The sequence below is a fragment of the Argiope bruennichi genome, chromosome 7, assembly GCF_947563725.1.
Source record: "Argiope bruennichi chromosome 7, qqArgBrue1.1, whole genome shotgun sequence".
NCBI lineage: Eukaryota > Metazoa > Arthropoda > Arachnida > Araneae > Araneidae > Argiope > Argiope bruennichi.
In genome coordinates this window covers 19,443,436-19,456,042 of record NC_079157.1, presented here as the reverse complement: position 1 = coordinate 19,456,042, position 12,607 = coordinate 19,443,436, and the positions used below count along the sequence as shown (strand labels likewise).

The window sequence follows — 12,607 nt, the reverse complement described above, 5'->3', positions numbered from 1 at the left end:
CTGTAAATAAAAGAATTGTTTTGTTACGGTGCTCTCTTATTTGATCGACAGGATCAAGATATTACAATGCATTGATATCTTCTTTCAGCTTGCCGATAAAGTTGAAATATTGTGTCGAATTTTCAGGTCTGTGAAATGTTTTCATCTACTGATAAAAAAATTTATTAGAAATTAGGATGTTCGTGGACGTGTAAAGAAAATAACTAGGCATTTCTATTTCCTTTATAAAATTTTATTTATTAAAAATAAAATTAACATTTCCTTTTGCCATGCACAAAGCCTATCAAGTAAAATGCACACAATTCTTAAAAATAATGCGAATCAAACAAATTAAAAAAAAAATTAAAATAAAGCGAATCTTTTACTTTTACCTTACATGCGAATGTTGAATTTCATTTTAACTAAGTAACAGTTTGTTTAATGAAATGAATAAATTGCTGGTCCAGTTTTCGATAAAAGCAATAAAGTCGATATGAATTTATATACTGAAGCGATAAAATGATTCAATAGAGATGTTCTATTAAGTAAATCGTTATTGTCTCTTGATTTATATGACAAAAAATATTTCTAAATTAAAAGTTAAATTCTCCAATTCTCCTACGGCAATTTATCAGGGATGGAAGTCTAACTCTCCTGTAAATGGTCTATATCCCCTCTCCGATTTTAATACTATGAAATTCCTGAGAAATTTTTCTCAATATTTTCGCAGCGTCTTCTACATTTTTCTGTAATCGCACAGGAACAGCAGCATAGTGATAATACATATCAGAAACTTCAGGTACTTTCTTTTCAGGTGGTTTGGGTCTTCGACTTTCTTCCCAAGATGCCAATGGATCCTAGAATAGAATTGAAAGCATTCATAAAAATCATTCAATGTGATTTTAACCATTAGTCTCAACTTGCGGAATGCATGATCGCAGGGATATTTGAATTGTCCTTGGAAGTACGAGACACAAATTTAATAGTATACATTAATATTGGGTTAGTCCATAATTATCAGGCGTTTCTTTGACGTACTATATTTTAAGAAAAATTTGCAATATTTTCTAAATTTATGAATGAAAATATTCTTCTACTTTTTGGTTATAAAAATGCGTGTCGCTAATCATACTCATATTCGTCATATGATGCTGTACCACTTTCAGAAAAGATGGAAACCAGCGCAGTCATTTCGCGATCTCAACGAACTTTTTGGCGAGGGCACAAACAGTGAAAGTCGATGCAGGGAATGGTTTGCCAGTTTCAAATCTAGCGACACTAGCTTGGATGATAAACCAAAAAGACGGATATCGATGGTCAGGCACTTTTGACAGTCGTGGAAGGGGACTAACACTTGACAACTCGAATGTTGCCCGACAATTCCGAGACCATTCAACCATCATTCGTCGTCTCAAAAAGCTTGAAAAATATGAAAATTGGCTGGATGGGTCCCCCGCGAATTCAGATACAATAATAAAACCAAACGTGTCCAAATTTTCACCGCTTTGCTTCAACGAAACGATCGGGGTCCTTTTCAGCAAATGGGAAACAGTTATTGAAGTTGATGGCGACTATACGCTCCGGATTAATCATTTAAAAATGTTACTGTTGAATTTTTATGCTTTCTTTTTCATAATAAATAGTGTTCTTGAACGCCTGATAATTATGTAACAACCCAATAAATAGTACATATGAGAAAAGATGAAATTAAGAAACTAATGATACAAAATATGCATAGATTGAAAACAGCATTAAAAAGAATTCCTCTCTGCAAGGCTGGAAGGCAAAGGTAGATAGATTCCTTTACATCTAAATTACTATCTGGCAATATAAATTGTCGATGTTAAGAACAATCAATATTAGAACTTGAAAATCACTTTTCAGCCCATAACTTCTAAGATATTGAAGTTATCGAAGGATTTTAAATACTGTTGTTCATCTTACTGTAGAGCTAATTAGACTAATTAAATTTATTTTTCTAATTTTCAATATTAAGAAAGTTATTGAGAAATGAAAGTATGAATTTCACTTCACCAATTCTGCCCCCACCAACTTTTGAGCTAAATGGGCCATTTAGAGAGCCAGAGAGTTTTACATTTCTAACAACATTTTCCATCCAGTTAAATCCAAAATAAAATTACTCTAGTTATTCTGTTTATTAGATAATACTGGCAAAGCATTATACACACCCATATTATAAGCTTTTCAACGAAGGGTGGTTTTTGTGTTCTAGGAGCCATAATCGACGAAGAACTGAAGAAAATGTCCCTCTGTCTTGTCATGAAAACCACTGCAATAGATAATCTCCCTATATGAATCTAGCAAATATCTCACAAATGTAATACAAATTTTCACTGGATTGCATAACTTTTGGCTGGTAACAACACCCTTGGCGGTTTTCCGATGGCGTTGAATGTATTTGCCGTCGCCGCCATTTTTAAATTAATAGACGTAAGTAAAATAGTTACTCTAAAATGGAAACACAAACTAGGGTAAATTTGCGTAGGGTAAATGTCAGTCTAGTTCATTCCTTTCACCATAGCTGTATGTTGTGTATAAAATTATTTCCAAAAAATTATATTGCATATATTCTAGAGTGTTTTGAAATTTTGTTGCAAATTCACAATTTTTTACACAAAACTGATACATTTTACTGAATCTCAATTGGCACAGAATTTCTTGATTAATATTTTTCATTATTTGCAATCACATTGATCCAGAAAATGAACTGAAATAGCTCATTAGAGGGATTTTTTCAAAAAAATTTCCTTGTAAGTAGATAAATACCTTAAAACGCTTTTAAAATTCATTAAAGTTGGAGAAAACTGAGGGAAGTATAAATGAATTGTATGCCATAACGTACTCCGAAGTCATGGACGAAAAATGCTAAAATTTTGATTTTTTAAAATCTAATCAAAATTTTCAAAGCTATCAAGCTGAATTCTTACTTGACAGACTCAGTGAAATTTTGGCTGCTCTGTGATGCAATGTGCAGCATTTTGAACTGCACTTTCATCATGTCTGCCTCATTTTAAAATTTTTCAGCTTAGATGCAAGCACAAACTTTATCACATTAATCAAAAGTTTAAATCACTTTTAAAATATATTTCATTATTAAAATGAAATGTAGAAAATTACTTTCTTTACTGAAAATATGAATGTTAAAAGAAATACATAAAAACATGAGAATCTAATAGAAATCCTTTAATTAAAAGACCTACTCACATATATTATAAATGCGGTTATTGTATTTATAATATATGTATTGTATATATTATAAATATTCTATTATATATTATAAATAAATAAATATTTTATTATTATAAATAAATTGTATACATATATATATTATTAATGCATATTTAGAATATATTCTTTTTTTTTAATATTAAAGAGAAATGTAGAAAAATTCTTTCTTTGTTGAAAATATGGATATTAAAAGAAATACAAAAAAACATGAGACGTAATAAAAGTCCTTTAATTAAAGAAACCCTTTGATCTCCTAATCACATATATTATAAATGTGATTATAATCTTAATCGTATTTGTAATATATTTTAGCTTTTAATTAATGTTTTGGGATTTGCGATGTTCATTGTGGCTTAATATTATATATTTACTTTTTGGACTTTCGTATGTTTTTTTTTCTTCATTGGATTTATTATGATATACTGAAACCGAATTTCTCTAGATCTCTACTAGATGGCGCCACGACTTGGAATGAAAGTTAAAAGTTAATCTATCAAGTGATAAGTTCCTGAAAGACTAAAATTTTGTATTGTCATTGGAAATACATATATGCATAGAATTCAAAGATTCACCATGTGAAGAAAAATATTTTCTCTATATTACTATATGCATATTTAAAATTGTTTGCAGAATTCCATATTAACAAGCACTGTAAAAGCATACTATGTTACATTGATATCTATATATTTTAAATGGGAACAATTATTTTTAAGTAATGGGATCAATTTGTGCTTGCATGATAATAATAGTTATCATGATAAACTTATCGACATTCCTGCAGATTCAAATTTGGAATCCAGTAGGCATAAGACAATTTCTGCTTCTTAGGAAGAAAATAATCATTTTGCTATTCAAGCTGGAGTTTTTAAAAAAGAATTTTTTTCCTTGTTAATATTATATTTACAGTTCTAATTGTTACATTGAAACTCGTTTTTTTAGAAGTTTTTTTTATCTTCTAAAATTATTTTATATCATTTTCTACTTAGCCATAATTTAGAAAAATTTTTAAAGAAACTTTGATAAAAAACAGTATGCAATAGTAAGACTGTATCCGATTTTATTAATGACTAGCCGCCTTTGGCGACCAGCCGGTTCGCCAATCTTAATGTTCGTTAAAATTTTAATAATTAAATATTTTATGCAATTCCAACTTTAATAGATTCTTCAGCAAAATATTTTAAAACTTCAAATTTTGATAGTCATATAGTTCACTCATAATATTATAAAGGTCTTCAGTCATAACGTGATATGTATCTCTCTAATTTTCTGTTACCCCTCGTAGAATTTATGCTTTAAATTAAAGTGTAAAGGATTAATCTGCAATAAATATAATAATATTTTTTACTGAAACAAAGCATTTTTTTTATAATCTGATTAATGAAAATAGAGTCACTCAGCGTTTAAACTTTATGGGCACTAAAGAATATCTTTTTTAATTTATGTAATATCTCAAGAATTTGTCAACAAAATTTTCTTAGATTCATCATGAAAAGATCGATTCATTAACAATGTTTAATTTTAAATGCATCAAACATTTAGAAAATAAAACGAATCGTTTAAAATAAACGGTTGAAAACAGGTTTTAAAAAAACTACTTAAAAAACGATGTACTTAAAACTATAAGCATATACAAAAAATATATAACTAACATAAATACATTTTAATTACAAAAGCATACAACGAACCTAAAATTAATTTAAATCCAGTCCGCATCTGTTGATAATTGTCAACAGAATGCGGAATTCAGAACATAATGCGCATGCGTGAATTTTCAACGCCAGTTACGTAACGCAAATACGTGATTTTTTTCTACGCCAGTTGGGGTAACGCTATGCGGATTAGACATTTTTAATTTCCTTTATTCTGTTTTATTTTAATTCAAAAGTACTTCAGAATGAATCTGAAAGATCGATTAATTAACAATGTTTAATTTTAAATGCATCAAACATTAAGAAAATAAACAGAATCGTTTGAAATAATCCGCCGAAAAATATTAAGCCTAGCCTCATTACTGTTGGGAGAAAAAAATTTGAAGCCTTACTCATTTGGCGGTGGGGGAAATGGAAGATTTTTTTGGCGGGAAAGTTAGTTTTTAATTAATAATTAAAATTCTAATTAAAAATTCGAAAAAAGGATCCCCAGGTGCACATTCCCAACCTCTAAGGTATACATGTACCAAATTTGATAGCTGTAGGTCAAACGGTCTGGCCTGTAGAGCGCCAACACACACACACACACACACATTGAGCTTTATTATAAGTATAGATTACAATATCGCGTAAATGTAATCAGAAGTTTTTATGTAAAATGTCAGGCAACTTTGCGGTATGTCTAGAAAGATTTAGGTTTGCTAAATTTATATTAAATAAATTATAAATGTTATAATATATTAATTAAAAATTAATTAAATTAAATTATTAAAAATTAATTAAATACTTTATATACAAAATACATAAGTATATACAAAATTTATAATAATTATAAATCTGCAAAATACAAAGTTAATTGAATTTTATATATAAAATTAACTAAAGCAATTAGTTGCTACTTATTTAAAGCAATTATTTATTATTATATTTCTAAGAATAACGAATACAGGGTGTTCAATAGATGATATCCCAGTTTTGCAGGATTATTAAAAGAAAACGAAGCAAAGTACAATCTTGCTGTTTCTAGAAAATTTTAAAAAAAATATTTAAAGTTTAAATTTAATATAGTTAAAACTGTTCGATATAAGTCCTTCCAGAATCAAGAATGATATCGAGGCTGTACAGTAACTCAACCCCCACTTTTCTTCCATATTCCTAGCGTGACACTTTGAAAGCTTGCTGATATGCGAGATGGTGACAGTCAATAGTTTTCTAGGGGCTACATTAGACAGCATGTGTTTGTACCATTGCTATCAGCTGACGTTGAAGAGCATAAGACACACATGTCTGCAACTTTCAAAATGTCACACCATACCTATTGGAAATAGCATGGAAAGAGTTATACCGCTTAGATATTCTGAATCTGGAGGGACATATTGAATATTTTTAACTTTAAGTGTTATTTTTAATTTCTCATCTACAGAAAGTACTTTATTTTCTTTTAAAACTCTGCAATTTTGGAACTTGCATTTTTAAGCACTCTGTAATTATATCAGAATCAAACTCACGCCAAAAATGATGGCTTTTCCAAGGCACGTGCTTAACGCACCTGCCAAGAAGGCTTTCATTGCCGCTTGCGGATGCTCCTTGAAAGCTTTGTTAAGACACCATGAGATTCCAACAGCAAATAAAAATCCACCAGCTCGTAGTATCCCCCTGTTTGACGAACGAGATGCAAGACGCTATAAAAGAGATTCTCTCTAAGAACTACAAGAATTCCATCTAATACATATTTCATTTCCTAATTCTATGTGCTAATAATAAGCTTAGCCAAATGAAATTTAACATGATATTTTTTTTAAAAAATAATGTTATTGTTATGGGTTTCTAATATTCCTTCCTTGCGCGGGCAGTTTCATGGCAAGAAAGAGTTATACGGATAGTTCTAATGAATGCTGAATGAATGCCAGGTCAATGACTCCCGCCCTTGGCGAATGTTTGGCGACTTTAGGGGTAAAAACGAAAGTCCCAGAAACTATTGGAATTTCAGTAAATCTACATTAGAACCTGAGTTCCGACGTTTGTTCTAGAAAATTCGATGCATTATCACGGAGGCTATAAATCTTCAGTTGAATCAAGAGCGTAGTCGAAAGAATTTTGTCTTTGTTGATCTCCAGCGCATTCTCACAGTGCTTTGTGCAGTTGCGATTCTTTAGTAGGGATTTGTTGCTTGTGTGCTATTCTAACTGCAAGTATTGTTTAAGTTATGATCCGTTTTGCTACTGTGTGTTTATGTTTTTGTTACAAATAAAGAGCCGTTATCTCTTATTGATTGAGCCTCTTAAACTTTTGTCGTACACTCATTTGACGGATATTTGCTATAATATTTTGTGACGAACTACATCCGTTTGCAACAGATTATCAAAAATTGAATGTAATTCCTCCGAAATTTGGGTTCATATCGTTTTAATCCATCTATCCAAACAGGGTTTGAGGTCTTAAGTTAAGCCAAAAGATGGAAACATTGAGAAAGTTCCACTGGCCCAACCTGGACAATGCACCAATTTATTGAGACACAAAAAGCAATGGGCATAATGTCTAATGTATCCAGTAATTAAAAACAATAACTGGTTTGGGTAGTATTTTGCATTATTACTTTAAATATAATGCTCTATTCATTTCAGTGGAAATTTATTTTCACCTCTCCGTACTCTAGGAAAGGGAACCATTGCAAAAAACCATGCAAATGCAAAACTCGTGTATTAATACTTTCTCTTTTTGCATTACTAAAACACTTTAACAAGCGAATGAACGCTGGATTAACGTGCTAGGAAGTTGGTTGGAGTGGCCGCCATGAGCGACTAACATGAACTTAGTTTAACCCTTTCTAGGGCCGTGGGAAGTATGCTTCCCACCAAATTTATCAATCTTTGTATGAAATTATGTAGGTTGGCATCAGTTCTGACAAATTTTTTTATAAAGACAGAAACTTAGATGCTTCACTTCTTTATCTCACACAAAATAATGTGTCTTTGGTTTGTTAATTATTAATTAAACAAATTAATGAATCAAATTAAATTTATCTAATAAGCTAAATGAATCCCTTTTCTTATTCTAATTTCAAGCCTAAAAATATTTCAACATAATATGACTAGAAAAAAATGGCATTAAAAGGGTGAAGATATGTAGTTTAAAATTAGCTGTATTTGATAAAATTTGTTGATATTGAATTGTTTTTGGTACAATTCAAATGTTATCTATATACCACCTCAGGAATCAGTCAGGTGAAAGTGTAATAAGTAGCATTCAACATGACACTTAGTTACTTAAGAGAAGTTGAAAGGATCCAGTGTGACTAGATAATTTTTTTTTTATTATATTTCTTCTCATAATTGATTTACCCTCATACTCATCTCATTTTATGTACTTCATGTTTTACGTCATTATCTTTGTTAATAGAATATTTCTGTGCATTCTTTATACCCTTCTGTTTTCAGAATGAAGATATTGGCAGAGTAGCATACGAGATAACAAATAATTAATTGATTATTTAGTTTAATATCATTCTTTATGAGTAATTAGTTAAAGATATATTTTAGGGTCAATAATGCAAACAATTTTGCATTTTTATAAAGGGAAATTTGTCCCTAATTGATTTTACATTTTTTTGGCAGGAATTTGAACAAATGCCTCAGAGGTAAGACATTTTCCGTCATCAAGCACAGTGATAAACGTTGCGGAGTAGATATTCAAGTACCTGTCAAAAGTGCCTTCTTACACATGCTTGAAGAATAAGAAAAGGGGGAATAAATGCATTGTATTGATTGGAAAGTATTTTGAGAATGATCATCAAAATTTGGAAGAAAAATATTGGTAAATGTTTCTATTAATGTTGTTCAATAAGATCATGCGATTGCTGTTCAACACGATTCATCCTTTACCAAAAGTCTACATATAAATAAATCAACATATGTAGGTAGATGAAGCAAATGTTCAAATATTAAATAGATTTTCAAAGTTAACTAAAAATATGTGTGCTAATAAAAGTCCAAAAATAAGATAAAAACAATATCAATTTTTAAAAAATCGTGAAAAAAAGATTTCATCAGATCGGACTAGAAACGATTTTCTAAGGACCAACTAAATAAAAGGTTTAGCAACATCCAAGAAGGAATGCAATAAAAAAAACAACCTCACAATGACCCAGGGAACTCACTTTTGGATCTATAATACCTCAACCTTTCGGGAACTGACTTAATTTATGAAGAAAGTAAGAAGATACTCTACAGTGAGAAGTGGTTAACAGGTGGTCAGATAACAGTACATATAAAAATCAATAGTTAGGATTAAAATCGTTTGATAAATGACACTATATTGTTACGGCCCCAAAGTATGACGGGGAAAAACAAACTCATAATTGTGTAAAATATTGGCTGGTGGTACCCCCCCCCCCCCATACTTACCCTCAGGAAAAAATCCGTGACATAAATGCTTGATGCACCTCCGACATAAGCTATCGTCGCCGATTTAGAATGTTCCTTAAAAGAAGCTTGTAGACACCATGCAATGCAACTCGCAGATAGCAGTCGTTCCAAATGTGGTAACCATTTGCTACGACCATAGTACTCTGACTGATGATTCTAAAAACATATTTTATAATTTTTAATCAGTTCAGTAAAGGTAATCAATATGTTTTCAATATATGCAATAACATGTATAACATGAACAAATTTTCTGATTTTTAATCAGTTCAGTAATGGCAGCTATAACATATAATACAGTCGAACCTCTCACAACACAGAATTCTATGAAGTAAGAAGTTCAACTACAAAAACATATTAAACGAACCCGTTACTACAGAACATAACACTGTGCAAATAACACAGAACAAAAATTGCTATCTACATCTAAAATACAAAATTCTACTATCAAAGTTTGCATATAATATTTCAATAAACTGGCATCCTCTTATAATATGTTTTCCGTATAAGAAATAGCATGTATACGACATAACATTTTAACACATAGACATCTTCTAAGCATTTTTTTTTCAATATTGGTGGTAGCATATGCACATAAATCCAATATCTAACGTTTAATAAAATGACATCCTGTATGCAGTATATTTTCAACATTATGCAGTACTATTGTAGTTAGATTAAACATCCATTCAGAAGTCATGACGGGACAAATTATTTAACACCATTTTTGCATGACAAGGATGGGGCCTAGTCTGGCGCCCCAAACTTTTCAAGTCCTCATCAATTGGATGACGTTTGACCCTTGGCAACAAATTTAGAGTGAATCATACACCAACAAGTTGGCTACTAAGATTAAATCTGTGATTGGGACATCTAATTTTTAGATCTTCTCTCTCTTGCCGTCTTTTGATTATAGTGGAGAAAAGTGATCTAATTAGAAAGTAGATATGATTCAAAGACGATTCAATCAACAGCAAATTTGGGAAATACGACAGGTCGGGTATCGAATCCGCCATCCAGAGATTGCCAAAACAGTATTCCGAGACCACTACAGTTCCTTAGAGTCTATGGGTTAAATGAGTGAATAAGCAATTACGTATACAATCAATATCATTTCAAACCTTTGTGCCACAAATAAGAGACTAGAACATTTGTCTGTTCAATATTTAAAGTAACAAATTATTTTTTAAAGTAAGAATTTATTTAGATACTTAATTAGGTGATAAGTCATTTTTGAAACCATCTATTCTTACCAAAAGAAAGAAAAAACAAACTTGAGACACTAAAAAATTATAACTATTTTTATTTTTAATTTCCCACAATTTTTATATTGAAATTACATATTCAAGTATACCAAAGTCTGTAGTTAAATGACGTCCAAGACAAATCATTACGTGCTATGCGATTAATTTGCTCATATTATTAGAATGCTGAAAAAGAATTTAGTAACAAGTTATTTATCACGTAGTTTGCATATAAATTTTATGTCAAAAAATGTGAAAATTGCGCAGTAGATATCTGATTAAATCATTAAATCTCTGATTGGTAGACTCATTGAATTAGAAAACACATTCAAATTAATGACGATTTTCTTCGCCCCCATATCTCATACATAATATAGAGGGGTTTTCTTTTTTCTTTCAACTTTTTAGTATAGTAAAGAAAATTGAAAATGATCCTCAAACGTCTTCCCTTTGACTGACTGAAACCAAAATTTCTAAAGGGTCTACATATTTGAATTCAAAATTTCTAAAATCATGTGACATACCATTATTAAAATCGGTGCGACGCTGGTGAATGAGCCGAAACTTGATTTATTTGAGTCAAGCGATTCGCCGGTTGCAGAGACACATGTTTCTATTGCATGTTGTGTTGAATGTTAAATCCAATTAAATTTAATATAATGTTTGACAGTTTGGATCAAACTGTTGATGTTGGAAGACGAAATTGAGGATATTGCTGCCTTGTTCCAATTAGTTAATTCGCGCTAATTAAGTATACAAACTATCTGATTAATTACATGCATTGGCAAAATTTTCACAGATTCACATGACAAGACAGTCCACTTTAACTCGCAGCAAGACCACACAAAGTATCCGATGCTTTATAGAAATCAGAAAAAGATTTATATCTTCTAAATGATTTAATTTTCACCTAATGCCCTCCTAGAAGCTATGCATCGATAAATAATCTCAGTGGACGAGTTTCAAATATCATTTTTACCTTTTCAATAATTGCTTATCGAAGTGTATAACTCTTGGTTAGCGATTGTGTAATAAAAGCAATTCGACATGCGTGGCACTTGCGTCTTTCCAATCCAAGTGGTTAATGGCAAAAATGAGCGACGGCAGAGACATATTCTCACACAATCGAATGACTTTCTGCAAGTGGTCGAATCTGTTTTTGATCTGAATCTAAAAGAATGATAACCAAGGGAACATCTCCCTAAGCGGATGGTCGATATTTGAAATCCGAAGATCGTGGTTCAAAATCCTGTCAGTCAATGCTGCAAACTATCTAGCGTCCAATGTAAAAGATACTCGTAGAAAAAGCTTATGTTACTGCATTCGCTCATATACTGAAATCGCTGAAAAGGTTCGTTGAAATTTTCTTTGATTTTTTACATAAACAAAACATATGAAAAGAGTTAATCAAATGTTTGAAGAAGTGACAAAAGAAAACATAGCTGTACTTACAGAATATGAAGACATCTCTAAAAACCAGACATATTACGTTGCAAACTGCAATTCCTGGCTGGTTTACATCCCCGTTAAGAAAACAAACATCATTCATGTTTTCTCTAGCTATATATTGCCACTATTGCTTTTTATTACATGTTATAATTCGTAGTTGACATCTAGGCTTTCAGGAGGCATGGAAAATCATGCTGCTTTCTCATAAAAGATCATGATTCTATTCAGTTTGATCGAAAGAATAAGTATTTCCTTTGGTCCAGAAATGAAACATCAGGTGTGGTGATCAGGGTCATGATCCGAAAATCAGAGATTTGATGCTAGATTTTTCATTTGATCCGCCATATAAGGTTAACCATATCAGTGAATAAATCATCCAAGTTAGTTATCATTGAAGTTCGTCTGGTTTTGAAGCAATTCAGAAGTTGCGCTGGAGCAAGCCTCGTCGTTTTAATCGTGGTCAGGATGACAAGACTCTGCTTGGACATCTGCTTTACGAAATTCAACACCAAACTTTCATCCTCGTAGCAGATTTAATGAAAATCAGATCTTTACCTAAACAATGATCGTTGGTGAAATCAGATCTTGAATCTACGGTAATACAATCCCAAACCAA

General features: G+C 31.2%; 1 protein-coding gene across 2 annotated transcripts; it reads right to left on the bottom strand.

Moving 5' to 3' along the window:
* Positions 1-301: 301 nt before the first annotated feature.
* Positions 302-12,097, bottom strand: LOC129976443 (uncharacterized). Of its 2 annotated transcripts, none has more exons than XM_056090016.1 (4): positions 11,995-12,097; positions 9,281-9,457; positions 6,386-6,559; positions 302-836 (listed from the first exon to the last, which is right to left on the bottom strand). In XM_056090016.1, exons 1-4 carry the CDS (start codon positions 12,007-12,009, stop codon positions 645-647), a joined length of 558 nt encoding a protein of 185 aa, XP_055945991.1. In that variant the 5' UTR covers positions 12,010-12,097; the 3' UTR covers positions 302-644. The 2 variants fall into 2 exon arrangements, with proteins under 2 accessions (XP_055945991.1, XP_055945992.1); XM_056090017.1 differs by having other exon boundaries at positions 6,427-6,559.
* Between the last annotated feature and the right edge of the window lie 510 nt (positions 12,098-12,607).

What these genes read in the sequence shown, in the direction of transcription:
- LOC129976443 (XM_056090016.1), bottom strand. An exon ending in TCACGGATTTTTTCCTGAGG is followed by an intron (nt 6,560 to 9,280) that starts GTAAGTATGGGG and finishes TCTCTTTTATAG; the next exon opens with CGTCTTGCATCTCGTTCGTC. An exon ending in GAAAAGCCATCATTTTTGGC is followed by an intron (nt 837 to 6,385) that starts GTGAGTTTGATT and finishes ATTCTATTCTAG; the next exon opens with GATCCATTGGCATCTTGGGA.